The sequence below is a fragment of the Pteronotus mesoamericanus genome, unplaced genomic scaffold, assembly GCF_021234165.1.
Source record: "Pteronotus mesoamericanus isolate MK-2021 breed Mesoamerican mustached bat unplaced genomic scaffold, CSHL_Meso_final contig_20, whole genome shotgun sequence".
Classification (NCBI taxonomy): domain Eukaryota; kingdom Metazoa; phylum Chordata; class Mammalia; order Chiroptera; family Mormoopidae; genus Pteronotus; species Pteronotus mesoamericanus.
In genome coordinates, this window is record NW_026555085.1 from 63,855,300 (window position 1) to 63,883,279 (window position 27,980).

Sequence of the window (27,980 nt, forward strand, 5' to 3'; positions counted from 1 at the left end):
GATACTATTTTGCAAATGTTGGATTAAATAAACTATTTTATTAAACTTAATTTCATTCACCTCTTTGTTTTATTTCTGGCTACTAGAAATTTAAAATTACACATGTGGTTCACATTAAATTTCTTAGCAGAGAGGTAGACTGTCATAAAGCTAAATGTGACTTAAAAACAGTCATATGACTGACCATATATCTACAGCGAGTAGTTCAAAATTCATTTACTGGGTTGGCCGAAAAGTCCGTTTAGTTTTTTCCATTAAAAAAAGACACATTTTTCACTTTCACTGATAACTTTATTCATTTGGATATTCTGAGGCTGTCAGCTATCTCCCAATATTGGTTTTTAGTGGGCAGATGCCGGGGTGCTGCTAAACATCTTCCAATGCATAAAACAGCCTCACAGCAAAGAAGTATTTGGCCAAAATGTCAATAGTATCAAGAAACTCTGCAAACCACTTTTGACACATTTGATCACAGCACCTTCTCCATACACCACACAAATCTTTTTTCTTGCATTTCAGTTGTGTTTTTACTTTTCTTGAAATAATAAAGCATAATATGTCAAAAATGTTGCATATTTTCTTCCATCTTCAATATTAAAATGGCTACAAAAAAATGAATCAATTTTGGTTACACTTTTTTTAAATGCACACTGATATGACATTTGTCACACTATAAACTGACAAAACTGTTTTCAATGAAATTAAAAACAACTAAGTACTAACAAACTTTTTGGCCAACCCAATAGTGGAATACTATTTATATCCTGGAGAAAATGTGGGCCAGTAGGCGTTGAAAAGCTGGGAAAAGCTTTGCATTTTAAGAATAAGGTTAAGAAAATAGTTTAAATGACTAAGGCAAGAATCTGAAATAATATTTAAGGCATAACTGTATTTGCAAAAATTATACTTTTGCTCTAGTCAGGTCCAATTTAACATTACTTTGGTTGATACATGTAAGATAAATCATTCTGGAAATTTTGTTAATTATATACAATAAAACATATTTTGGCAAATATGTTAGAAAAAGGCTTTCATCTTCTCTCACACCTGAACAATTCTGAATTACTTTAACCTCCAAACTTAATTTGATTTAGGTGGAAATCAAAGACGTCTAAAACAAGAAAACAAGTAACTGATGTGAGCCTGTTCATTTTAGGACAGATCACCCACACTCCCCACCAGCACCGTTAATTTACACCAGTGCCCACCCTCTCTTCTCAAAAATTCTCTACCAGTTTTCTTGAGAAGAAGCAGTCAAAGTAGTCAATAAAATAAAATATGCTGGGCTGGAAAAACCTAAACCAAACATCTTTTAATCTTCTGACAGTTATCTAAAATCGTATAATAATAATAATAGATGCATGCTGGCTACTTACGTGAAAACACTTACTTTTAAAAATAACATGTCCATTTTGTGGGATTTAACCTACTTTGCAATAAAAATAGCTTACAGGTTCCCATTTCCAGAAAGTTATCAGACATAATACACAGATCAACATCTCTGGAGGGAAATTAGAATTCAGTAAAGCATATTTAACACAAATTACACTGATTAGATTTTTATTCCAGGGCAATTAAGAAAGCCCTATCTTTATCATGAAGATCAACTATCATTGCATGTCTGGGAGTCTGACTTATCTTATAGAGGCAAATGTGTTGCCTATGAGAAATAAGGAAGTGGAACTAGTCATTCTACCCCATTTAACGTATGACTTCCTTTGTCTGAGAAAATAAAAACTGTAACTGGAAAGGCCAACAAGATCATAACTTATGGCAGTGAACATTTAGTACTTATGGAAAAGTCTAAATCAATACCCCCAAGTAAAGACAGTGAAATGCTAAATCCCTGTCAGTACTATATAGGGGACACGGTACACGCATCTTGCTGCCGGGATGGAAAGCGTTATGACTCAGCTAGCTATCACATCTCTGTAAGGATCTGTTAAGTGAGCATTTCAGGAAGCCTGACTTCAAACACACAATCCAGTTAGAGCTAGCTTATGGAGGAGAGACCAATAGAGCATTCAAACATGTTTCCAGGTCAGCTCTGCTGCTGGCTCAGCTGCGTGGGCTGGGGCACATGGTGGCTGGGAGGAGAGGGGGCCGACTCCTGTGTCAGCTGCAGGTGCTGAGCCGGATGTGCAGCACTTGTTAAATGGAGCTCCCCTGTTTGCTCCTGATGGGCGTGTAGATGCTCCAGGGTTTCCTTGGAGAGGGCAATTACGTGCATTGGTTCACTCTGCGAAGGTTCCATCTGGCTTTCAATCACATTGAGGCTCTGAATGTGTTCTGTTTGCTCCTGTTGAGCTGAAAGAATTAAATTCTGCAGTTGTTCTGGCTGTTGTGTGAGCAGCGTGAGATTAGCAGCCTGGTCCGTGGTCATGTTCTGGGAGCTCTCTGCAGCAACGATGCTGATTCCTTGGCTAGGACCAGGCATGAAATTGATGTTATGTACAGAATCGGTTACCAGAAGCTGGATTTCCTGCTCTCCAGAGGTAGAGAGCTGATATGGCTGCAGCTGAAGAATATTCCTGACCTCTTCAGTATTATTATTGCTGGAAACACTGCTGGTATCTGCTGCATGTTTCTCTTTGCTATGGATTTTCAAGTGAGCCTTCAAGTTGTCTAAGCGAGCAAACTGTAAGTTACACTCAGGGCAGGAGAAAGGCTTTTTCCCCGTGTGTAGAATGCAGTGTCTCCTCTTGGCACTGGAGTCAGAGAAGGATTTCCCACATATGCCACAGGAGTATGGCTTTTCTCCTCTATAAGGAAACATGTTTTATATTAAAAACAGAAAGATCTAGTATTACTTCCTGAAACACAGGGAGAAGCAGTCAAGAATAAAGGAAAACTACACTGACAGTCATAAGTCACGGGTTCACCTAATATCATAAGGACGTGAAGCAAGTCACAACTTCCATGGGTTTCAGTTTCTAATCTTTAAAAAAAAAGGTGGACGTGGTGTCTGAGCTAGGACAGTGGATGGGGTTGGGCCAGGTTTGATAAAAATTTATGACCCCACAGTATCTATTTCAGATAAGAAAGTATTTACATATTATACATATAGTTCTTTTTTGTTTTGTTTTAGTTTTCGCAGCCAATTTTTTTATTCTAATGGCCAAGTAAGTACATACAACTAATTGCACCATTAAAATGAGGAGCCCCTAGTTATCTGTGATGCTGTTAGAAGACCTACGAAATTCAATCTAGAAGTAAGTTTTGTGAACAAAAACATTCATTTGGGAAACATTTAATACTTATTTTGATTGACGATTTAAGCTTTGGACCAGCCCCCTGACCAAATCAAAATTTAAGAAATAAAATCAATAATGCAAACTTTTACTGGCTAGCATCAGTTTTCCTGATTTTGCATAACTGAGGAATTTCTTTATTAAAAAGATTTTTAAAAATTCTAAAAACAGACAATTCTACCAGAGTAATAATCTGGGGAAAAGAACTACATAGGTACTATGTGTCACCCCACTGAACCCTGGGGCTGAACGAGGGCTTCACGTGCGAGACAGATCTGCAGAACTTTACCGATGGATTCTGATGTGGGTCTGAAGAGAGCTCTTTGCTGTGAAAGATTTGCCACAGATTTCACATGTAAATGGCTTCTCACCTAAAAAAGGAAGAACATTTAGGATTATACATTCAACCTGAAACAAAAAGCAAAGTCACCATACAGTTTCACAATATTAAAAAAAAAGAATAAAGGCAATACCATTTAAATCCTCAATAAGCACAAACGCATTAAGCACTTACCAAGCACCTACTATATGCTAGGTGCCAAGAAGATGCAGAGAAAAGGTAGGTACGGTTTCTTCCCTTAAACTTAAAAACTGAAACGAAGCAAGTGATTATCCGTAGGAAACAAAGGAGCGCAACACATTCACTCCTGTATCATTCACCCTTGGATAACTTACAATCTCATATCTTACTGCTGGTTAGGCGGCCCTCTTGACCTTCATAAGGACACTTGTGCACTAAGGTGACTTTCGTATTATTTGCATTTATATCTGCCTTCCACATGTATCCTAGCATGTATCCCTATCACTCACCTGAAGCCTCTGCTCAAATGTCACTTTACCAGGAGGCTTGTCACCAATGAAAGCACTACCCCACCCCCAACACTCCTAGTCCACTTCCCAAGTTAGTTTTTGCATAATGCTATCATGTTATTATCTATCCCCTCCCCCTCTTACAGAGGATAATTTATGGGCATATTCACTCCTAGCACGCCAATCTGGAAATCCTTGTTGAATGAATTAATTTCACAAGATGGGGACTAAGACTCATATAATATGTGACTGCTCCAGACACTGCTAAGAATTAGTAAAACTTTGACAGCATTTATTCAGCGTTAGTTTGTACACTGCACATACAGTGACAGACTGTCATATCCCCCAGGAAAAAAAAAATTAATGCAGGCAAGGGGACTGTAAGTTAAAAAAAAGAAAAGAAAGAAGTAAAATCCAACTTAACTAGGTATCAGTAAGGGGGGAGTAAAATCTGAAGTAGAAGACGGTCAAGATAGCTGCCCTCTCACCAGTGACTGGAAGCCCCATGTAGACAGAGGACCCTCGTGGCCACTTGGATGAGTTTGCATCTTTGCATCAGTAACTCTTAACCACTCCAAAGGTTAAAGCCAGGCCACTGCTGGCCCTGCCTGGGTGGCTTGGATGGCTGGAGTATCATCCCATGCACCAAAAGGTTGTGGGTTTAATCCCCAGTCAGGGCACGTATAGGAGGCAACTAATTGATGATTGTTTCTCTCTCCCCCTCTCCTTTTCTCTCTTTTTAAAAATCAGTAAATATATTCTCATGTGAGAATTTAAAAAAAAAAAACAACCAACAAAACAGGCCATTGCCACTATCTATCTCTTCACAACTTTCCAAATCAGAGTGGGTAACGGCTCTGTTCTCAGTTCATTTTCTCCCTTTCCACATTCAAAGGCCGAGGACCTGCTCTGTGTGCTTGTCGTTCAGTTCCCTGCAGACTTAAAACATCTCCCAAAGTCTTTCTCTTGGAAAATGTTTTAAATGATAGAAGTTCTTTCCAGGAACATCCTTCAGGTGGGGCTCTTTAAGGGAGTGAGCAGGACAGTAAGAACACAAGTTTTTCTAGCCAAGGTGAATCTGAGGAAAGTTTTCCTACTGTTCTGGTTTATGATTTGTGCTGGTAACACAGTCATACAGTTTCACTGCCTTCAGCTGAGTGACCTATCCCTTGTTAGGTTTATTCAGTTCTAAACAATGACAGACCATCAGACTTCCAGCCAAGATGGGGGTGTAGACAGATATACTTTGCCTCCTTGCACAACCAAAAGGACAACAAAAAATTTAAAAATAAAAACCAACCAGAACTGCCAGGAAATTGAACTGTATGGAAGTCCGACAACCAAGGAGTTAAAGAAAAAACTATCATCCAGACTGCGCCACAATGCAGCGACCTGGGCTGCCCCACCCTGGTGAATACCTAAGGCTCCACCTCCTTACACTGTAACAGGTGCAGTGAGTCAAAGAAATATGGCCCAAATGAAAGAACAGATCAAAACTCCAAAAAAAGAACTAAGCGATGAACAGATAGCCAACCTATCAGATGCAGAGTTCAAAACACTGGTCATCAGAATGCTCACAGAAATTGTTGAGTATGGTTGCAAACTAGAGAAAAAAGTGAAAGCTATGCAAAGTGAGACAAAGAAAAATATACGGGGAACCAATGAAGGGAAGGAAGCCGGGACTCAAATCAACTGTTGGGAGCAGAAGGAACAGATAAACATTCAACCAGAACAGAATGAAGAAACAAGAATTCAAAAAAATGAGGAGAGGCTTGGGAACCTCTGGGACAACTTCAAACTTTCCAACATCCGAATCATAGAGGTGCCAGAAGGAGAAGAGGAAGAGCAAGAAACTGAAAACTTATTTGATCAAATAATGGAGAACTTCCCCAATCTGGCAAAAGAAATAGACTTCCAGGAAGTCCAGGAAGCTCAAAGAGTTCCAAAGAAGTTGGACCCAAGGAAGCACACAACAAGGTACATCATAATTACATTACCTAAGACTATAGATAAGGAGGGAATCTTAAAAGCAGCAAGAGAAAAGGAGACAGTTACCTACAAAGGAGTTCCCATAAAACTATTAGCTGATTTCTCAAAAGAAACTTTGCAGGCAATAAAGGACTGGCAAGAAGTTTTCAAAGTCATGAAAGGCAAGGACCTACATCCAAAATTACTCTATCCAGCAAAGCTATCATTTAGAATGCTTCCCAGATAAGGTCAAGATAAGGGAGTTCATCACCAAGCCCTTAGTATATGAAATGTTAAAGGGGCTTATCTAAAAAAAAAAAAAATTCAAAACTATGAACAAATGACAACAAACTCACCGCTATCAACAACTGAACCTAAATAAAAACAAAAACAAACTAAGCAAACAACTAGGACAGGAACAGAATCACAGAAATGGAGATCACATGGAGGGTTATGAGTGGGGAGAGGAGGGGGGAGAATGGAGGAAAAGGTACAGGGAATAAGAAGCATAAACGGTAGGTACAAAATAGACAGGGGGAGGTTAAGTACAGTATAGGAAATGGAGAAGCCAAACAACTTATATGTATGACCCGTGACATGAACTAAGGGGGCAAGAATGCTGCTGGGAGGGGACCGCAGGGAGGAGGGGGAAAAAGGGGAGAAAAAAAATGGTACAACTGTAATAGCATAGCCAATAAAATATACTGTAAAAAAAACGACAGACCATCTAACAGAAAATAAATAAAAGAACATGATTACTGCTTCAAAGAGAATATACAGTCTATCTGAGAAGATAGGAGACACATAGTAATCAAGTAACATATGGTTGTACTGGACTAAACAGTCAAGTGAGTAGTATCAACAATACTGAATGCAGACAAGATGATGGATATAGAGCAGGGTCTGGCTGGAGCAGAAAGAAGCCTGGGGACTAGTTCAGGGACTAGGATAAATAGCAAGATCAAAAGGAAGTGCTGAAAACGACCCCATGGTGTGGACAAGGAAGGATGAGGATTTACTCTGAGGTGTGGTGGAGCTAACAGGTGAAGCCAGGCCGCAAAGAGCCGTACATTCCTGGCGAAGGACCTGCTGGAAGTTTCTGGCAGAACAACATGACAAAAGTACTAAGAAAAAAAACACATGGGAATCATGGTGAGGCCTGGACCAGGAAGGACGGAAGGCAGATGGAGTGGAATTAAAAAAGGCTACGTGACAAAGCTGGGTGGCAGGAGGAAGCTGGCTATAGGAGAAGACGGCAGCGGTGAAAGGATGGGGAAGAGACAGAGGGTGATGCTCACGAGCCCACCCGGAGGGACGCCACAGAGAGAGGGAAGGGTTTCCTTCTGGGAAGACGGCCTTCTCAGCAGAATCCACCGCTGACCCCACCCCCGGCGACTTGTAAATGCCCATCCCAGCTCCAGACGGTGCCCACTACGCAGGGCTCAGGGCCGTCACAGCTCATTCCCCTCCACCACTGTTCCTACTGGGGGCACCTTTTTTGTAACAGCAGCACCATCCAGGCCCTGCCCCAGCCAGGCCCTGCAGTCAGCCGCACGACACCTCCAGTCCCGTGTTCGCATCCAACTGGCAATCCAGTTTTACACATTTTAACACCCAAAGAAAAGTGTTGTTTTTCTTATGGATCACCCATGTTCAGTGTACAAAAAGATTCAAATAATATTGAGAGAAGTGTGTAGCCTTTCTCATAATAGGAGTTCCCACCAGAAATAACTTTTTATGGCCTATCTACAAGGCAGGGCAAACTTCTAATTACTGAACACTTGTTCTTCCTACCACCTGGCACGGGACTTTCCTCCTCTCTGAAGCCCTAAGGCCCTGACCACATCCTTAGCTGAGAATGTCATTATTACCGCAGTTTCCCTTTCTGTCGCTGACTCTCATGTTATCTGGGCTTCCTACAGGTAAGAATGTACCTAAATTGGGTCATCCTCTCTTGTAAATCTCTCTCATGTCTATCTGACTGTTAGGCCAGAAGAACTAGAATGGTAGAGGAGAGTTCTTCTTTCCCCACAGTTGGTGCTGTGGGCAGGTCACTTCGCTGCCTGGCCACTGCTCATCCTGAGGCTGCTGCAGTAGGAAGATCCTGGGACCCCTAGCACGAGCCAGGACAGGTAAGGATTCTTGCCAAGTCAGACTCCCAGATCTCCACCTGCAGAGTGGTGAGTCTTTTTTTCCTTTTTTAAAGCTAGGAGAAATTTATGGAATTAGATCCTCAAGCTCCGTGACTGACTTCTGATTATTTGGTATGGTACTCTTGGTTTTTATTGACCCATTCCTCTCAGAGATGTTCACTGTTTAGTCTACTGTCATTTGTCTCGTTCTATGTTTTGAGAGCTTAGTTTTGACCTCCTCTTTGCTCTCTGTTATCCAGACAGTGCACTTACTGGCATGCATTTGGCAGCCAAATAGCCTGGGGATCCCTGGCAGCTTTATCCGTCTGTCTGGTTCTCCAATCTTGCCAGCTCTCGGGAATTTCATGAGGGGTCCCAGTCCTTAAGGGGCCTTAGCCATCTTAATCTTCATAACTTGACTGCCTGTAGCAACAATGCGCTTCTTATTTAGAGTGCCCTGGGAGTGAACTTTCTGGATCTTGTGAGGGCTACGTTTTTTACACTCTTGTGTGGCCCTTGGTTAAGCCATAAAAAGGCTTATTGGTTCGAGTTGCTATTAGAATCCTACTTGTCAAGGCAAGAGGATGGATCCTTTCAACTGGAAAAACCTCTAAATTAGAAAAACTCTAGAGAACTTTTATTACAACAGCTGTTTTATTGCTATCTATGGAAAGACCAAATTTTAAAAGTGGATACAAAGAAATATAACACCTAGCCTTAAGAACCCCCTTAATAAAAAGAGAAAACATCAGATTTGTAGTCTCAGCTTCTCCTCATGGGTCTTACGCAAACAAAAACAATAGGTGAATTAACAAGAGAATGGGGAGAGGCCAAGAGAAGAGTCAAGGGACTCTTCCCTACACAGTAGAAATTTTTAAAGGATTATGAAAAAATAGGTAAATAAAACAAATATTGATGGGGGTGACACAAAAAGAAAACAAGAGAGAGTCACAGGCCCAGTCTCAGCAGGGTGGAAATCTTTAGATGATTACTTTAAAAAACTGGATATTCATTATTTTCATAAATAATGAAAAGGATATTGATGGGGTTAAAACAAATGTTTTAATACAGCGCTACCAAAGGCTGGCTGGGCCAAAGCAGCTCCCTGTTGGTCCCCAACATCGATGGGCCCTGATCTCTCTATTTACCTCACTTTGAAAAGTTTTAAAAGGCTGGAAGACAGAGATTATAATGAGAAATCTGACCGGCAACCGTCGAGACAGCAGGCAGGCTTTCTAATCAAGGTAAAAAGTATGAGAATCCCTTGGCCTGATCCCTTGATAGGAAAGGCTTTTCACATGGAGTAGGTAAGATGGTCAGGGAATAGAAAAGGGAAATTTCCAGACCTCCTTGATATGAGAACTGTGGTACTGAAATCCATTGGTGAAATAATGAAGAAATATAAGGATTGATAAAAATTATGAACACTGGAATGTTTACACAGCCTTTATGTAAAAAAGTTGTCAATTTTATCTGAATGTTTGACAGGGATGAATATTATGTCTGACTGGTATCAATTCCCCTACCCAGTATTAATAAAACCAAAACCTGTTGATAAAGTCGTAATAGAGGCTACAGTTAGGAATGTAAGAATTGATGGAATTAATGTAAAAGTTTACAGGAGAATTAGTATATATTCAATGGACCTTAGGTGAAATGATTGTATCTCTTTTACCAGACTGTATTATGAGGGTGGATGTTGTGTCTCACTAGGAAACATTTCCTCTGCCTAATATTGTAAAACAGAAGATATGTAAACCCACTCTTCAAACAATATTAATTAGATGTGCTAAAGAAAAAAAGGTAAAGCAAAATTTTGCTACAGACAACCTAAAAGTATTAAAAAAATCTTTTTTACCCTCACCTAAGGACATTTTTTTCATTGCTCTAAGAGAAAGAGGGAGGGGGAGAACATCGATGTGAGAAGGAAACATTGATTGGTTGTCTTCTCACATGCACCCCCACTGGGGATCGAACCTACCACCTGGGTATGTGCCCTGACCAGGAATCAAACCCACAGCCTTCTGGTCTACTGGATGATGATCCAACCCACTGAGGCACACTGGCCAGGGCCAACCTAAAGACTCTCTGTCCTAAGAAGCTGGGATGGTGACTGTCAGGTTGGAAGCTCCAAAATATGCCCAGACAGAATGTAGTTTAGACTCCATTCATGGCTAGGGCCCTACAAAACTGCTGCCAGCCCTGAAATAAATTATAACCTAAAATTACAATTGTGAGAAATGTTTCAATTAGATTAGATCACTTAAAAGTGCCCTTATAGACAAGGACATCCAAATCAAATAAGTAAAATAAGATACCTGTTTTTAATTGGTATGCAAGAGCCACCATAAGGCTTCAAAAATGTTAAAAAGGCTTCATTAAAAGACTTGCTGTAAAAGATCTGTTTTAATAGGCTAATGAAAAATTAAAGATATATTTTTAGGTACCTAAAATAAGACTGTAAGACTGATGTTATCCCTTACAGGCGACTGTTCTCAGATATCTTTCACTCCTTGGTCTAATGCCAATTTGAGGACCATAATTAGAGAATTTCTTAAACCCAAGGAGGATCCTCAAGTTTTTACAGGATGGTGAACACACAATACAATAAACAGATGATGCATTACAGAACTGTGCACCTGAAAACTAAAATTTTATTAATGTCACCCCAATAAATTCAATTACAAGAAAAGTTTTTGTAAATAGGTTATCCCCTGAACTCAGTCAGAGAAATAAAATTTCACACTGTCTTTCCTTCCTTCCCAATTCCAGACCAAATGGCTATTGACCCTTTCTCCCAGGGATAGCTGCTGCCTATGTCCCAAGGGCTGGGCTTGGCTTTTGCCTGCCTGGGACATGCAGGCTGTCAGAGGGAATGACTCTGGAAGGTAATAACCCTGGCATCCTCTTGATTCCATGGAATACTTTAATACTGCCATAGTTACTGCTTGTACCAGCTGAAACATGACATTTGAAAGGATTTAAAAATTTCAATTAGAAATAAAACTATGTAACCAGGAGGTAAGAAGCAAATCTGGGATGACGTAGCTGGATGGGTAGCTAACCTATGATGTCACAACTCAGTTCTTTGGGAATTGCAAGCAACTATCCTTATTTTACAAATCTTTGCAAAACCAGAAATGAAGCCCTAGAGGCAGTTCAAAGGCCACCTATTTTTATCATCCTCGATTACTAAGAATGAAGAAAGTAACAAGGAAAAAGTTTTAAAAAAATACAGATGACTACAGAAGCACCCTTGCCCCAAGTCTAGCCTATAACCTCCATAATGCTGTCTTCTCCACATATTTTAATAAGAAATCTTTAGATCTGAGTTGATAAACTTATTACAAGTCTCCTGATTAAAAATTTAAAACAAAGCCTAGGTCTCTTTTTGCATCTGTCTTATGTTTATGTATGTGGAGTAGCATTTTCTATCTCCAGATGGTATTGCTAATTTGTAAAGGAGCTCTATTTAATTGGCTTAAAAAGCAAGTGCTAATATAAAAATTCTCCAAATATAATAAAAATTAACCCAAATGCTTTAGGGTCATGTGATGTGAGAAAATATTTGATACAAAAGGTGGTTTGAGTTTGGCTAAAATTGAAATGTCTTTAGAGTTATCAGAATTAAATATAAAATTTTTATTTTACTTGGTTCATAAAAGCTCATGTTATCTCTGTTACAAAATTTGTCAGCAGGAAACATAGCTTGGAATAATTGAGTTTGATGTCTCATAGTTTTCATGGGTAACCAAAACACAATTTTTAAGGATTAATAAATTAAAAAATAGATGGAAGTAACATAAGGTGTTTAAGTTAAACTTTATCATTAATTACATTATTATAGTATACTTGTATGTACTTAAAAATAGTTTTCCAAAATCCTCTGGTAACTCGAAACCTTAGAGTTTTACTAAGTTAAATGATGAAAATTTACTGAATGTTTAGATCATTTCCAAATAAGATAAAATACTGAATCATTAGTTGTTAAATAAGTCTATTTACTTTTGACTTCTTGTAACAGAAAAATTAAAAGATGAATTTGGATCTGCTAATGAATGTTTTGCTTTGCTGAGGAAGCATGTTTCGAAACATTATGAAATGTATTTGTCAGTAAAAGTACCTGTTTCTAGAGGTTATGAAATATAGTCATAAGTTTGCCAATCTAAAGTGTGCTAATTGCTTACTTTTTAGCTGTCATTAAAAATTAAGGTTTCTGATGGTTAAGAATTCTTTTTTTTCAATTACAGTTTACACTCAACATTATTTGTATTAATTTCAGGAGCATTAATTGTGGAGGGGAGATAAAGTGTCCAGTGTGAAGGGTGAGTGCCAAAAGGAGGAAGGGGGGGAAGAGGGATGGAGAGCAAGTGAGAGGAGGGAGAGGACTACGAAGGGAGGGGGAGAGAAAAATAGGGACAGAGGAAAGGAAAGAAGGAGGGGAGGGAGGGAAGGGAGGAGTAGGGAAGGGAGGGAGGGAGGGAGGGAGGGAGGGAGAGAGGGAAGAAGGAAGAAAAGAAAAAGAGGGAGGGAGGGAGGGTTTATTTCTGAATAAGAGGAGACAAACTAAATTGGACAGGAACACTTGTAAAAGATTTGTGAAAAAGAATTTGAAAAAGAAAAATTTATATATAGTTAAGCTGAATAAGATCAGAATAAATGAAATTAAGTAAATGAGTTTTAATATCAAAAGGTAATGCAAAATTAGAGTTCGGTGTGCTCTCTCATTTTCTCATGTCTCTGTCTCTCAAAAGGAAAAAGTACTATTGGTCAGCTCCTTGTAAGATGTGGTGAAAAGTATTCCGCCTAGAGAGCAAAGATTCTGTGTCTTATCAAATTAAAACACAGAATGGTTTTAATTTGTGGCTCAGGTATGTGTCCTGGTCAAGACACATGCCTGGGTTGTTGGCCTGGTCCCCAGCTGGGGGCATGTAAGAGGAAACTGATCAATGTATCTTTCACGCATGGATGTCTCTCTTTCTCCCTCCCTTCCTTTCTCTCTAAAAATAAATAAATAAAATCTTAAAACAAATAATTTTCTGTTTTATGTCATCTTAATCAGGTCTTTGATTACTTAGGAAAACTGAATTTTGCAATAGCAAGAGCTACCTTCAGCATTTGGTATACCCTAGCTGATTTTTGTTTAATGGCAGGAGCAAGAAAATGTATAAAGACTGTGGCATATGTGGATAAAGTCCATTCTGCTCCTGTAAAAATGACCCCTCGGTCCCATATTTTTGCCATGGCAACTGTCTGCTCCTAAATCAGAGAAACTAAGAAGGGTAAACAATGGCAATAAATTAAACAAATAGTTGGCAATGGGAAACCCAAGATGGCTGCTTGGTTCTCCTGAGCTTCCTGAACCTCATTTTTCGGTTTTTGCACCTTCCTCCACCATTGTACATTTAAGGTGGACTTTATTCAACGAACACTTAGTGTGGGCTCAGTACGTTTTTATTGTTGTATGTGTGTTTTCCAGATGGGTTGAGGCCTTCCCTTTCTGCAAGGCTGGTCCCTCACAGTGGCAAAGAAACTGCATTTTCTCACTTAGGGTATAAATGCCACAATCTCTAGTGATTGAGGTACCCACTTCACTAAGAAAATTACATGAATCTTGACGAAGGCCTCTCAGACTTCTTGGAATTACCGCTGACCCTACTGTCCTCAATTATCAGGTAAGGTTGAGAAAACTTATGCAACAACTTCATTAAAGCAGAACAAGTTTTAAGAACATGGGACTGAATAAACTGACGAGGATGATTTTATAATTTTTATGACTTTTTGTCTGAAATACTGATTTTTAAAATCTTTTGTTTTCCAGATATAAAGAAAACTTGCTTCTCTTAAACTACCTAAAACTTATAACAATTTGATAAGTTACACCTTCATGAGCAGAACTGAAACAGTTATCTTCTTCGGTCTATTTGTTCCTTCCTAAATTCAGAAGCTCTCAGTGAGTAATCTTACTTTCATGGCATTATCGCTATTTGCATAGGTTCTATAAGAATCTCTTCTCCTTGTAACAGGACACAACTGGAAACGTTGGTTGTATTACCAAGGCTTTGACTAGGATGTCATATTTGAGAGAGACATGCAGAGACTCAGATATGACTAGACAGGCTTTAAGGAATTAAGATTAACTAATGGAAGCCAGTAAAACCCTTGGAAATATAGGCTCCGTGAGCAAAGAAGGCCACTTCCTGGCAGGTGCAGGAACCTCAAGATATTTTGGGGACCTCGGTAAGAGAGGAACTAAGCCAAACCTTTATAGATGGGTATTGCAGGCAACATCAGATGGCAAGTCCTTATGTTGGCTTTTCTAGCCCCTAGAGACGTTTTGAAGTTCGGTCTGAGAATTCCTTAAGAAAAATTCCAGAAAAGTAGATTTAAAAGACTTAGATTTAAAATGGTTAATTACCATTTTTGCTGCTCTCATGTAAGTAACAGGCCAAGTTTATTGAAACTAGACTTATTTTACGAATTAGTCTTAATTTACCTATTGTTGGTAAAAATGGGGGAGGTGCTCATTTTAGAGAGACAGATTGTGTTTCAGCCTTGGCTGGTGTGGCTCTGTGGACTGAGTGCAGGCCTGCGAACCAAAAGGTCACTGGTTCGATTCCCGGTCAGGGCAATTGCCTGGCCTGCAGGCCAGGTCCCCATTTGGGGGCCTGACAGAAGCAACTGACTGCTGTTTTTCTCCTTCTCTTTCTCCCTCCCTTCTCCACTCTCTGAAAATAAATAAAAGCTTGTGTTCAGTAATACAGCTTTGTGGATATCAAATTCTAGTGCTGTTCACTGTCACTTGAGGATTTGTCCCTACCTATAAATTGCATTGAATCCTGAATTCTTCTAGTTGTGTCTAATACCTGGCTATGACTCTCCAAACGAACATTTCAAATTTTTCTCCAACATTTCTGACTTGGAATCATTAAGAGCTAAAACTGCCTTCCCCTCAAACCCATGTAAGCTAAAGTAGGACACTTGATATGAACTTCAGAGAAATCACCCCAATAATTCATACATGGACAATCGTCCTGTCACAGGAAGGTTACCAGAGACATTCGAGCTGCAGACCAGGAAAATCTATCACACTGTCACCACCTGCCTCCACTCTGTCTGAAGATGCTTCAAATCAGACACACCTAGAAATCTTTGCAACTGGCTGCCTTTGGAACTCAGAAACTAGGATTACAGTCTGCTCCAGGTGTTAACCGTTATTTTTCTTTTGTTTCCTCAGACACGCCTTATTAAAACACCTGAATGCTTGCACCGTAGGCCTAACATTAGGAGCCTACCTGCATCACTGTCTCCTGAAGTGACATACAACTGTTGAACTGAATGGACCGATTTTTAAGACTGAGACAGGTTTCATGAGATATGGGACGATCTACCAACACAAAGTCTGGAACATGAAATTTCTCAGGAGGTGTCAAAGGTGGGACTGAAGGGATTCAGAACAGGCCTCCCCAGAATGTGCCACTTGGCACGTGAATTATTTTGGGCTGAAGGCAAGAGACCCTGCAGGCTCATGACTGTTCTCCCTCCCTTGAAGAATTTAAATTTGGGGCCTTTCCCATAGTAAGGGTTATTACCACAGATAACTTTTTATAACCTATCTATAGGGCAGGGCAAACTTCCAATTACTGAACATCTGCTCTTATTTCATCATCCTGTGAATGGCTTCCCTCGTCTCTGAAGCACCAAGGCAACTCCCCTCATCCCTGGCTCAGGATGCCACATAGATCCAGCTCATTTTAACTTTCTGTCTCTGACTCTCTCCCGTATGGGGTCCCTGTATGTACATATGTAATTGAATTGGTTTTTTCCCCTCTTGTTAACCTGTCTCACATCTATTAGACTAGACCAGCCGAAAGGACCTAGAAGCGTAGAGGAGTTTCTTCCTCCCCCCAGACTGTCCAGTGCATGCTGCTCTGTAATGTCAGACAAAGCCACACCGCCACTGTAAAAGGCTGTGTTGTGTTTCACTGTATATCCTGTCCAAAATTTACCTAACTAATCCCTTACTGATGGACATGGAGGTAGTTCCTAAGCTTGTGACATTATAAACAATCCTGCTTATGATGAATATCCTTATGCAAACATCTTTTCACAATTGAGCAGTTTACATTTTGATACACATTGCTAAAGATCTTTCCAGAAAGCTTGTCAAGTTATATTCCCACCAAAAGAACATAAAGTTCTCCATTTCCCCACATATTTGCCAACCTAATGGACAAAAAGAAGCGCACGTTTCTTTTGCTTTGATAATTAATGTAGTTAACATCATTTATACACCTACTGGACATTCCTATATTCCCTTCTGTGATATGCCTCTCATGTCTCCTGCCCAGATTTCTCCTGTGGTACTCATATTTTTATATTTTGGATATCAACACTTTGAATTGTTCACAGCGGCTACTTTTCTCCAGACCAAACTCTTAAATATACCTTTTCTTTCCACTCCCTTGACCCAAAGGCCTTCATCTTTCTGCACCAAAGAGCCTGCTAACTGGTTCACCCCCAGGGCCCTCCCTCTCTGTCTATCCTCCTGGGGTTGCCTGAGTTCTTTTCAATATGCCAATCAAAATACGCCTCCTCTCTGCTCAAGTATCTCCCCCGATCCCACCTCACCGCAAGTCTGCCCCCGTGTCAGCGATCTCACTCTAGCTGCCGACCATGGAACCCCTCACTGCAGCCTTCGGATGCTCGCTTCTCCCATCCTCAAGCTCCACACACCCTGCTCCTATCTGGGAACACCTCTTCCCACTTCCTTTGCCCATCCAGCACTTGGTCTGTCTTCAAGATCCAGGTCTTTCCTCTGGGATGCTGCCCCAGATCTTCTCAGGAAGAGTGAATCATTTCTATCACTGTGTTCACATCTCTACTAGGGCCTGCCTCATGCTGAGAGCCTTACAAGATCACACATAGATTCTGTGAGGGTGCTACAATGAGGGGGCCCCAGATCTAAGATGGGAACAAGCAACACTAATAGACGCCCTGGACATACATGACTGAGATTTAAGAAGCTTTAAATCCATTCCAACAAAATGAGGCTGTGAATGAAAGCTGGAACTTAACTGGATGATGTGTTTCTAGGCAGGGCATCTATACGTGGGTGGGAGCCCATTAGGCAGAATCATGTTTATCTAACATCATGCAAGGGACAGGGATACTGGAGGGCTGTAACTGTACCACGGGGTCTGACTTCACTCACCAGGTTTTCCCATGGCCTGGGCTAATTCCCTGAACTTGCCCCTGGCTCATCAAGCAATCTTCTGACTTGGTTTCCAAGTACACGGATATCAGGAAGGTTGGTACTGTGGGCAACAGAAAGGTCTAGTCTCTTTTTTAAGTTAATATATAAACTGGTTTATCAGTCCCCTGATTATCTTGGCTTGCCCAGTTCCTGAAAGCCTGACTAGCTCCAGGTAGAGGGACAAGGTCTGAGTACAAGAGCCTGAGCTGTGGCAACCTCATGGGTACTGCATACCTGCGTGGTGCCTGGCTCATTTCAAAATGCATCCACCTCCCTCACTGAAGGTGTTCTCTTAGGAAAAAAGCATTTATTTATCTTCGACTTCTTGGGTCTGGCACAGGCCATCTCACCCAGGGAGTCTTGCGCTTCAGGAGCCAAGAGATAACAGTTTTCCAACTGAGTGCTCCCTGCCCTGCCCTGGCGGCATGACCTGCCAGCTATGGTCTGTTCTCACCGCCACTGCAGAGGTGAGTGCCAGCTCCGCCAGGCAGTCTCCCCTTAAACTTCCCCATCTGCCCAGGGAGCAGGGAAGTGGCATGTGAAGTCTTTCAACAACACTGTGCATATTTTCTGTGCTACAAGCAGGGGGCTCATAATCCCTGTCCTCAAAGAGCCCAAATTTTTTATGGGTTTGTTTTTTTTTTTATTGTGCTCTTTGGAAGGAAGTTATTCATAGCCCACATTTACAGAGTGAGGAGTTATGCTCTACCTCCATGAAGGCAGAATATCTTTTTTTTTTTTTTTGGCCTTGTTTTATTTTATTTTTCTCAGTTTTTGCCATTAAGTTTTTTTTATTTTACATTTTTTAACTGTATATTTTCCAGGTGGGTTTGATTTCTTATTTGTAAGTCATAACAAACCACTTTACAGAGGCCTTTTTGTCTCCTTTCCTACTCGCCATACATCTTTCCACTTTCCTCTTCTGATTCTTTTCAAAGTAGAGGGTAGAGAAGAGGTTGCTAGGATTATGGAGAAAGGACTTCTGTTCCTTTTTATCCCTATTTCAAGGTGATGTCTCAAAAAGACCAGAAGCCTCACTAACACCTTATACTCAGGAGACAAAACCAAGCTGAAATGTTTCATCTCTGGCGCTCCTCAACATAGCCAAGGTCTTCTCCTCGCAGCTTCCCACGCTATTTACAGGCAGGTGTGTAAGCATGTAAATTTATCTCTCTGCTAGCATGTCTCCCCTGAACTCCAAACTCTAACAACTATCCAGCTACCTCCATCACATCTGCACTTGGGTTTCAAATAGACATCTCAGAGCCCACATGTCCAAAATCTAACTCTTGATTTGTTCGTCCCACAGTCTTCCCATTTTTCGTCCTTCCAGCTGCTTCTGCCTCTCTTTTCTCTCAACCCCCACAGCCAGTCATGAGCAAATCACACTGACTCCTGCTTCAAGACATACCCAGAACTGGACCACTTCGCCACCACTTCCGCTGCTGCCACACTGCTAAGAACCTGATAACTGGAGCAGCCTCCTATGGGTCGCTCCACCCTCCTAATGGGTGCCTCCACCCCTGCCTTACGGCGCCCCACATGGTAGCTGGGGTGATCCTGCTAAAACACTTAGTCACAACACATCAATCCTCTTGTTAAAGTCATCTCACTCAAAATAAAATCCAAAGTCTTTGCTGTGGCCATCAAAGTTCTTAAGCACGAGTGCACACTGGGATCACCTAAAAAAACTTTTAAAAATGCCAATTTCAATTCCAAGGCCCTACCTCAGGTTAGTTCAATCAGAATCTCTGGGGTGGGATCAAATCTTTCTTTTTTTTTTTTTTAAAGATTTACTTACTTTTACAGAGAGGAAAAAGGAGAGAGAAAGAGAAATATCAATGTGTGAGAGATACACCCATTGGTTGGGTCTTGCAGGCCCCCAACTGGGGACCTGGCCCACAACGCAGATATGTGCCTTGACCAGGAATCAAACCAGTGATGTTTTGGTTCCCAGGCAAGCCCTCAATCCACTGAACCACAGGAGCCAGGGCCAAACCTTTTCTTTTTTTAAAGCTTATCAGGTGACTGAAATATACAGGTAGGCTGAAAACCCCCGCCCTACGTGAACCCCGGTTGGCTCTGATGGTACCTACCCCATTCCTTCTTACTCCCAACCTCCTGGCTCTGCCTCAGGCACCCTGCCTCCTGGCATCTCTCCAGCATGTCTGAAACTCTCCCGTGTCAGGGTTTTGTACCTGTCATTCCGTCTGCCAGGGACACTCATCTCCTGGATAGCCACAACGGCTTGTTCACTCCCCACATTCAGATCTCCTTTATAGGTGTCACCTCGTCAGCGATGCCTTCCCAGTTAAGTCCCCACATAAAAGGGCAGCTCCCTTTCTGTACTTTGTCCCCTTAGCCTGTGTTTAGTTCTTCATTGCATTTACGCTCACCTTACATGTTACAGTTGTTCTTTGTCTCCCCTGTTCAGATGTTAGCCCCTCAAGAGCAGGGGCTCAGTCCACCTCATTCATCCCTGTATCCTCAGGACCAAGAACAGTGCCTGGTACTCAGCAACGGCTCAGTAAATATGTGTTAAGTGGATGCATTAAATTTCATAGAACTTATTAACAATAATGTCTGTAGAAAAATTGTATAGAGATTCATTTTCATTAAACTCATACCCTGTAAGACATTTGCTTTAAGAAAGCAAATTACTTTAAGGAGAAAAACTTACATTAAAACAAAAATGTCCAAAGCAATATAAACCAACCTGATATATTATTTAATAGACAATTTAACGGAATTATTAAATAATTAACCTACATTAGAGTATTTTTCTTAGAAAAATGTAACAGGTTTATTTTTATGTGGTCCTACCCAAAGGTTTGAAAGGTCCACATTTTTACTTTTCTAATCTTAAGTGAAGGAATCTGACCTGCCCCATTTGATCCTGATTCCTCTTTATCTCTGAGGCTGATTTTTCTGGAGGTGACAATGCTTCAGTTGTAAGTAGTGGTTCTAGAAGAGAAAGTGGGAAAAAATCCTCTGCCTATGTTATCTTGGTATGTTTCATTTTCCTTCCTTTTCTGAAAAAAGTATCTTGATAATCTTGAATGCTGTAGTAAATTAAGAGTGAAACATGGAACCAGACTCAGATTTGTACTACTTTGTGTTAGCAGATAAATTTTCCGAGATGAAAGTGCTCAGTAAGTAATCTGTTTTGCTAATCTACAGAGACGTGATTTCCCTATAGATGCTGACAGCATTGTGCTTGGGCTTATACAATTATAAAATTCCCATCTAATTTACAATAAACAATCTGAGAAGACTCCGAGTACTTCATTCCTCACTCTCCAGAAACACCAAGTATACTAGAAAGGAAGAGATGGAGTTTTACCTGTGTGTGTTCGTAGGTGTTTCTTTAGCTGAGACACGTCCATGAATTTGCGATGGCAGTGGTTGCATTCCGGTAATGAGTGGCCTTGTCGCAACAATAAAAAAAGTGTCAGTGCGTCTCTCCGCCATCATGGAGCCTGGGGGGCCTGCTGGGAACAGGACTTCTATAACCACCAGTATGTTGGGAAGGCTGTGGTTCAAGGCCATTCCTGCTGGCTCTAAGTGGGGTCTCCGGAACCAGAGGGAGCACACAGCTCTTCTTAAAACTGAAGGTGTTTATGCTCAAGATGAAACAACTCTGTCTGGGCAAGAGACATGCTTATGTGTACAAACCAGAGAACACCATGGTGATGCCTGGTGGCAAACCGAACAAAACCAGAGCCATCTGGGAAAGGCAGCTCCACAGTGGCGTGGTTCGTGCCAAATCCCCAAGCAGCGTTCCTGCGGAGGCCACTGGGCACAGAACCCATGTAATGCCGCACCCCTCATAAATGTGAACTTATTGGAGTAAATAAATAAAAGTGGATTTGTTTTCTTAGGAAAAAAAAGTGTTAGTGTATATATGCTCTCCCTAAATTTCTTCAGTGATTTGTTTTACAGCACCTTCCTGAAAAATAATCACTTTAAATATGGTATTTTAATATGGTATTTAATAAATGGTATTTTTAAATTAATTGGGATAACAGTTGCCATTTTCCTATGCATCTCCATTTACTGCTTCCCAGGAAAGCTGGGACCCTTCCAACTGCTTAAATATATTCTTTTTCCTTTGAAGCACTGGTACGACTGTGGCCAGTTAACCTCAAATGACATTGCCAACCCCCATTCATTTCATATCAGTTGTAAGGAAAGAAAAAAATGGCTAGTGGGTGGAACCAGGTTGGAGAAAGCCTGGACTGACAGCTACTGGACGGTGACATCTCTCTCCGGGCACCATTACCAACCAATCCACCGGCACCTTGTAGTTAGGTGGCACTTTTGAGAAACATCAATTCTGCAGGGTTTTTGTGCATGGTAGCAAAAGTGTAGCATAAAAATTAAATATAAATCACAAGGTAGTGAGAATAACATAAGAACATCCAATTTAGATGGCTTTTTAAGACTTCTTCCTAAATACTCATTTATCTTCTACAATATAAACCTAATGTTTCAGAAATAATTTGTATTTGCATTTCTCCCCCACCAATCCAAATTTCCTCTCATTTTATTGTACCTGTATGAACTCGGTAATGGCTCTTTAGCTGTCTTTTCTGGCTGAAATATTTTCCACACTGATCACAGGTAAAAGACTTCTGTCCTGCCAAATAAAAAACAAAACACTAAAGCATGCAAAATACTATGAAGAACAAGGATGCTCACAGTAGGTCCTGGTCCTCATTTGCTAAAATGATACAAGTGACTTGTCTACTAACCCAAATGCCTTCACAGTCTACCATAGTAACATAAATGTGCAAAGGCATGTAGGGCAATAGGGAGTGGTGGAGACTGTGGCAGACCTGGTGAATTCAAGTTTCCGCTAAAGGCATCCAATGTGAAGTAATTCTACGTTCCAGTGGTTAAACAGAACATGTTTGCACATTGAACTTCTGGCAGCCAGTTTATAAGCAGCCCTAATTTAAGGCTTGATGCCGTGCAGAACTCTAAACTACACTCTGACAGATGCATAACTCTGTCTTTCAATGACACCATGTGGGAAAGGACCTCAGGCTGAGAAGACTATTTAGATCATGGTAATGCCCACCCTGGGAATGGGAACCTGGTGGTAGCTGGCCCTCTGGTCCAAGCCCGGCTACCTGAGTGCAGGCTCATGTGCTCCAGCAGTGAGTGCTTGGTGGTGAGAGCCTTGCTGCACACGGTGCAGGCGTACGGCCGCTCGCCTGTGTGTATCCGGGTGTGGACCTGCAGGGAGTGCTTCTGGGTAAAGCCTTTTCCACATTCATTACATTTGAAAGGTCGCTCCCCTGGAATAAGAGCCCCAGAAAATTGGTATAAGCAAGAATCTGCACATCTTTCTGTCCACTTGCTAATTAAAATGACAATAAAGGGATCTCTCTTAGAAAACACATATCTAAAAGGCCAATAAACAGGGGAAACCAATATCAGCAATACATTTTGGCAAACTGGAACAGATGAATCTAATACCAGCAGTGAGAAAGGCTGAGATACTACCTAATTTTTAAGACAGAGCCTCCATAAGACTCAGGAATTGGTGGCACGTCATCTCTGAAAATGGGGGTAATGACGATAAATGACAGTCTGTTTCAAAGGTAGTTAGACCCCTCAGATCCAGTCTCCTACTCCATGGAGCTGGAAGACTGGCCTCTCCCTAAAAGAAGATGGAGGTTCTCTGTAGAGGGTAAAACAAAGGGCCTCTAGACCAGGAGGTCTTGGATTAGAGGCCTCCCAATACAGTGGAGTGGGATGACCACAGGGAGAATAGGTCCAAGTTTCCATCTGGGATGCTGACACTCCCCTTAGCCTTCTTCTCCCTCCTGCTTGTACACACTGGCAGTGAGGAGGCTATAGGTTCCAGGTGGGAGAGTGGAGTCTTTGCCTAGAACGTGGAGAGCTAGAGATAAGAAAGCAGCAGCAAGGAGGTGGGGGCCAGCCATGCCACCCCCAGCGAGGCTGTTGTCTACAAGCCCTCTCCATTCCCGCAGAGTTGCGAGTAGCTTTGAAGAAACCATTCTTACAAGATTATGATTTTTTAAAAAATGTTTTAATCATTTAGCTGAAAGCAAAGCAAAGTGATTAAAAATTTTTTGTAATCCTCACACGAGGATATTGTATTATTGATTTTTTAGAGAGGAAGGCGAGAGAGGGAGGGAGAGTGAGAGAGAAAGAGACAGACAGACACTGATGTGAGAAAGAAACAGCAATCGGTTGTTTCCTAGGTACGTGCCCTGACTGGGAATCAAGCCACAAGCTTTGGGTGTATGGGACAACGCTCCAATGAACTGTGCCACCCAACCAGGGTAAGATTATAATTAAAAAAAAAAAAAAAAATCATCATTCAAGGAAGGCCTCCAGTAGTTGAAACGGATGCCAAAACAGAAGAAAAAAGGCAACTTGCAGAAAACAGAAACTGCCTAAGGTGAAGAAAACGTTAAAACCTAACAAGTAAACGTTATTATTAACATGCTCACAGAGCTAAGATATTACATTGCAAAACAAACAAAAAAAGGATCCTAGTAAAAAAAAAAATTTTTAATTAGAGAAAAAAAAAGAGGACCTAGAGGTGAAAAAATGAGTAGAAATAGAAAAACTGTAAGGACTGAGAGGGTAAGCGGAAATCTCCCAGGTTGAAAATAGGAGAGAAAAGATAAGGAAGTTGGAAGATGGGTCCAAGAGATTAAAAAATGAAATAACAGGAGTTTCAGAAAGACAGCAGAGAAAACAGAGGAGAGAAATCATCTATGAAATAGTTTCAGGAAACTTTCTGGAAAGATAGGAGTTTCCAGAGAGACTCACTCTAGTGATTCGTTGGAAACTTTCAGGATACCAGGACAAAAGGGAAGATCTTACGGACTATTTTCCTTAAACAACCTTGTAGAACTATTTTAACTCTTTACACTATGCTGTGTTACAGTTCAACAAGTATTTCTCAAGTGTCTACCTTGTTTAAAGAACCAGAAATCAGGGTTCTCATCTATCTTAAAAACACCAAGGCTCCAGACAAATCAGAACCTCTGGGGTGGGGACCCAGGCACTGCTAGTTTTAGAAGTTCCCTAGGTGGCTGGTTCTAAAGTGCAGCCAGGTTCAAAACCACAATGCTAGGCGCTGCTGGATCAGAGAACAGCAAGCCACAGGATGATAGAAGACTTAAACACCAGTCCCCCTATACATAAGCTTACAATTAAGTTGAGAGGTATTTAAATGGTAACTACAACTGAACCCAAAGCAAAGTGAGTTAGTGTATGTATGAGAGGGGGTTCAAAGGAACGTTCTGCCAGTGTCCAATATGGTAGCCACTTAATGAACTTAAAATAAAAAAGTTTAGTTCCTCAGTCACACTTGTCACATATCAAGTGCTCAAAATCCACATGTGGCTGGTGGTCACCACATTGGACAGCCTGTATCTGACGATATTACCATCATCAGAGAAGGGTTTCTCAGCCAGCACGGGGCTAGAGGGACCAAAAAGACATTTATAGCTAGATGGCTGAGGGAGAAAGCTGTCCATACAGGCCAAAAGCATAGCTATGGTCAAGATGAGGAAGGTTCAAGAGTCAGAAAGCAGGTAAATTTAGCTAGAGCTAGATACCTGGACATTATAGCCTTGAACCAACAACTACAAATAAGAGAGGCTCAGAATTCAGGCTACCTGGGTTCAAATTTAAGCTTGCTAGGACTTGGTCTCTTCATCTGTATAATGGGAATAATATAACCTATCTCACAGGGCTGTTGTGAGAACTAAATGCAGTGACAATTATAAAGGCTTTATTACAATGCCCATGACTTGGAAGTTGCACAATAAATGAAATCTATTATTATCACTACCACTTCAAAAACACATTCCAGTAAGCTGTGAAAGTGTAATTTACCCGTGTGGCTCCGCTGGTGGATTGCTAAAAAGTGATTGTACTTGAAGACTTTGCCACAATCTTTACAACGGGCTTCAGGGCCAATGGGACGCTTTCTCCTACCACAGACCCTCTTGGCTGAACCCTCGTCTTCTTCATCCCCAACAAGTTTGTAATCTTTAAGTTTGATGGATCTCTGAATCCTCCGCTTGCTGTACCGAGTCTGGTGGTCTTGTCCGTCCTGCGTCTTAGGATCACAGTTCTCATCTTTTTCAGTGGGCGTTCCCTCCCCTTTGCCAGGCTCACATGCAGGCTCAGATTCTTCCATTTCTTTTGCTGCAGCCTGTTCATTCAGTATACCACTGTCTACCTCTTTAACCACAAAGTTCTGTCTGTTCTGAACTGAATTGTTCACTCTCAGCTGTATTTCTTCCTCTGCAGCCAGTTCTGATTTTCCCTCCTGCAAACTGTTGACTTTTCTTGGCCTCCCCCGTTTCCGCTTCGGTGGATCATTTTTCTTATTAGAAACAACCACCACTGGAGCACCAGGTGTGTTCAAAGTCGTGGGCTTAGGGGAGCTATGGTTATTTTGAAAGTCTGTGTATGCCTTTACCAGGTCATAGACTTTTAAGAACTGAGCAGTAGCCAGGATTTGTTCTGTACTTTTCTCACTAGCCTGGAGACAACCTGTGTAGATAAACTCCAGCAGGATACCAAATGTGTCAGCAACCATGCCTTCCAGCATATAAATGGACTGCCCAATCTCCCCCTCTTCAGCAAACATCATGGAGAAATATTCACTACTGGCAGCAAGTAAGGCTTTGTGGGCCCGAAAATGCACATTCTCCACTATTAACGTAATGTCACAGAGAAAGCCTTTCTTCCTCTGGTCCTCGAAACTGGCCAGGACAGTGTTACTGTGAGTGTCTGAGTGTACAACAAGCTGCCCAGAAGGCTCTGATGATGTTTCTGCCATTTTTTCTAGAAGACAAGAAAAATTAAGCCTGAAATGAGAAAACAATGTTTAAAAAGGAGTAAGCACTAATGAGGTTAATCCCAGACCAGATGAACCACTACTTCCTTCACACTGTTAACAGAAATTTATCATTTACCACTTTTAAAGGCCTATTTAGAAATGGCTCTGGCTGGAGTGGCCCAGTGATTGAGCGCCAACCTGTGAACCAAAGGGTCCAGGGTTCGATTCCCAGTCAGGGCACATGCCTGGGTCCCAGTGTGGGGCATGCAAGAGGCAACCACACAATGATGTTTCTCTTCCTCTCTTTCTCCCTCCTTTCCTCTCCCTAAAAATAAATAAAGTCTTTTAAAAAAAGAAACTTAGCTTTGCGTTCTCTTTCCTGTTGTACCATTATCTACCTGGGTGAGTTTCCAACATCCATGCTACCTCTCAGGGTCTGTTTTCTCCTTTGCAAAACGAAAGAACCGGGATCAACCACCCCTAAAACTCATTACCAGCATTCACTTTCCATAGTTGCACAAATAACAGAATGAGAACTACGGTGTCTCGATTTCACACACTATTAGCCATTTTGTTCTGCGAAAACAAATATGAAAAGGGCGAAGAAAATGTACATGTGCTATGTGAATTTTGGGGGTAGCTGTAATTAAATAATAATAACGTAAGGCGCAAGGGGCCTCGCTTTAAAAGGGCGGCGTGGAACGCCCAAGGCTGGCGCCAGACAGCGCTCTGCGAAGAGGGGCGGCGGGTTGACGATTTCCGGAGGCCCGGGACGTTGAGCTGGGAGCCGGGCGCGGGAGAGGCCCCCACCTCCGGGCTCGAGCCCCTTGAGGAGGGGTCGAGGTGGCTGCGGGTCCCGCACCCACGGACGGTAGGTCCGGGGCGGACGTACCTCTCGGGGATTCCGACGAGGTGTGGATCGCGGCCAGCCCAGCCGGCGGCCTGGCGGGCGCACCCGCGCCAGGCCCTCCCTGCTCTCCAGCTCCGCAGGGCCTGCCGCTGAGGTTCCTGCACCTCCCGTGCTTCTGCTCCACCGCCGCCTCCGGTGCTGCCAACCCGGAAGCACCGGCGCCCGGAGCCGCCGGCGCGCGGACGCCAGACCACGTGGCCCGCGGAGACGCCCCCCAGGGGGGCGCGGCCTGGCGGGACGGGGCGGGGCGTGAGGTCCCCCGCGGGGCGTGAGGTCCCCCGCGGCGCCGCTTGGAGAGCCCAGGGACTAGGGATGGCAGTGAATTGGGAAGAGGTGAACAGGAATTATGTTGTCACTTTGCAATTGTGGAAGTTTTATATCTTGCCGGACCGTTAGCTCCTCACCCCAGTCGCCGAAGCTACCCCATTCCTCCTCCACTATTGTTATTTGCCTCCTCGATGTTTTACACATCTGCCCTTTTTTCCCCCACTTCCGATGCGTTAGTCCAAGTCGGTGAAGAGAGAGCTCCGTCTAGACAAACTGGTCTGGGTACTGAGTGATCTCGGGCAAGTTACTGATCTTCCAACTTTTTTTTCCCACCTTACCTATAAATCGGAGATATTAACACTAGTTAACACTAGGGTGGGTTGCTGTGGGGTAAACATTATGTAATGAGTTTAGTTAAGTGCCTGGTTTGATTTTTGACTACTATGATTAAAATTATCACTATTATTCTTCAGGCTTTCATAATCTTTCTTCAGTAGACTATTAAGGGTTCCTAAAAGTCTTAGTTGCAGTCTCGTTCCCTCCA

At 41.9% G+C, this 27,980-nt stretch overlaps 1 protein-coding gene across 3 annotated transcripts; it reads right to left on the minus strand.

Moving 5' to 3' along the window:
• On the minus strand, positions 1 to 27,325 carry ZBTB24 (zinc finger and BTB domain containing 24). Of its 3 annotated transcripts, XM_054569823.1 has the most exons (8): positions 27,152 to 27,325; positions 25,305 to 26,264; positions 22,553 to 22,720; positions 21,973 to 22,056; positions 20,761 to 20,844; positions 20,299 to 20,381; positions 3,541 to 3,622; positions 2,510 to 2,762 (listed from the first exon to the last, which is right to left on the minus strand). In XM_054569823.1, exons 2-8 carry the CDS (start codon positions 26,257 to 26,259, stop codon positions 2,626 to 2,628), a joined length of 1,593 nt encoding a protein of 530 aa, XP_054425798.1. In that variant the 5' UTR covers positions 26,260 to 26,264; positions 27,152 to 27,325; the 3' UTR covers positions 2,510 to 2,625. The 3 variants fall into 3 exon arrangements, 2 of the variants coding, with proteins under 2 accessions (XP_054425797.1, XP_054425798.1); XM_054569822.1 differs by lacking the exon at positions 20,299 to 20,381 and having other exon boundaries at positions 1 to 2,762; XR_008528774.1 differs by lacking the exons at positions 2,510 to 2,762; positions 3,541 to 3,622; positions 20,299 to 20,381 and having other exon boundaries at positions 21,973 to 22,051.
• Positions 27,326 to 27,980: the final 655 nt, after the last annotated feature.

Excerpts from the sequence above, each read along its gene's own strand:
- ZBTB24 (XM_054569822.1), bottom strand. The coding sequence starts at position 26,259 with ATGGCAGAAACATCATCAGAGCCTTCTGGGCAGCTTGTTGTACACTCA. Across the intron at positions 22,721-25,304 it reads CCACCAGCGGAGCCACACGG|GGGAGCGACCTTTCAAATGT; the intron begins GTAAATTACACT and ends CTCTTATTCCAG. Across the intron at positions 2,763-3,540 it reads ACCCACATCAGAATCCATCG|AGGAGAAAAGCCATACTCCT; the intron begins GTAAAGTTCTGC and ends GTTTCCTTATAG.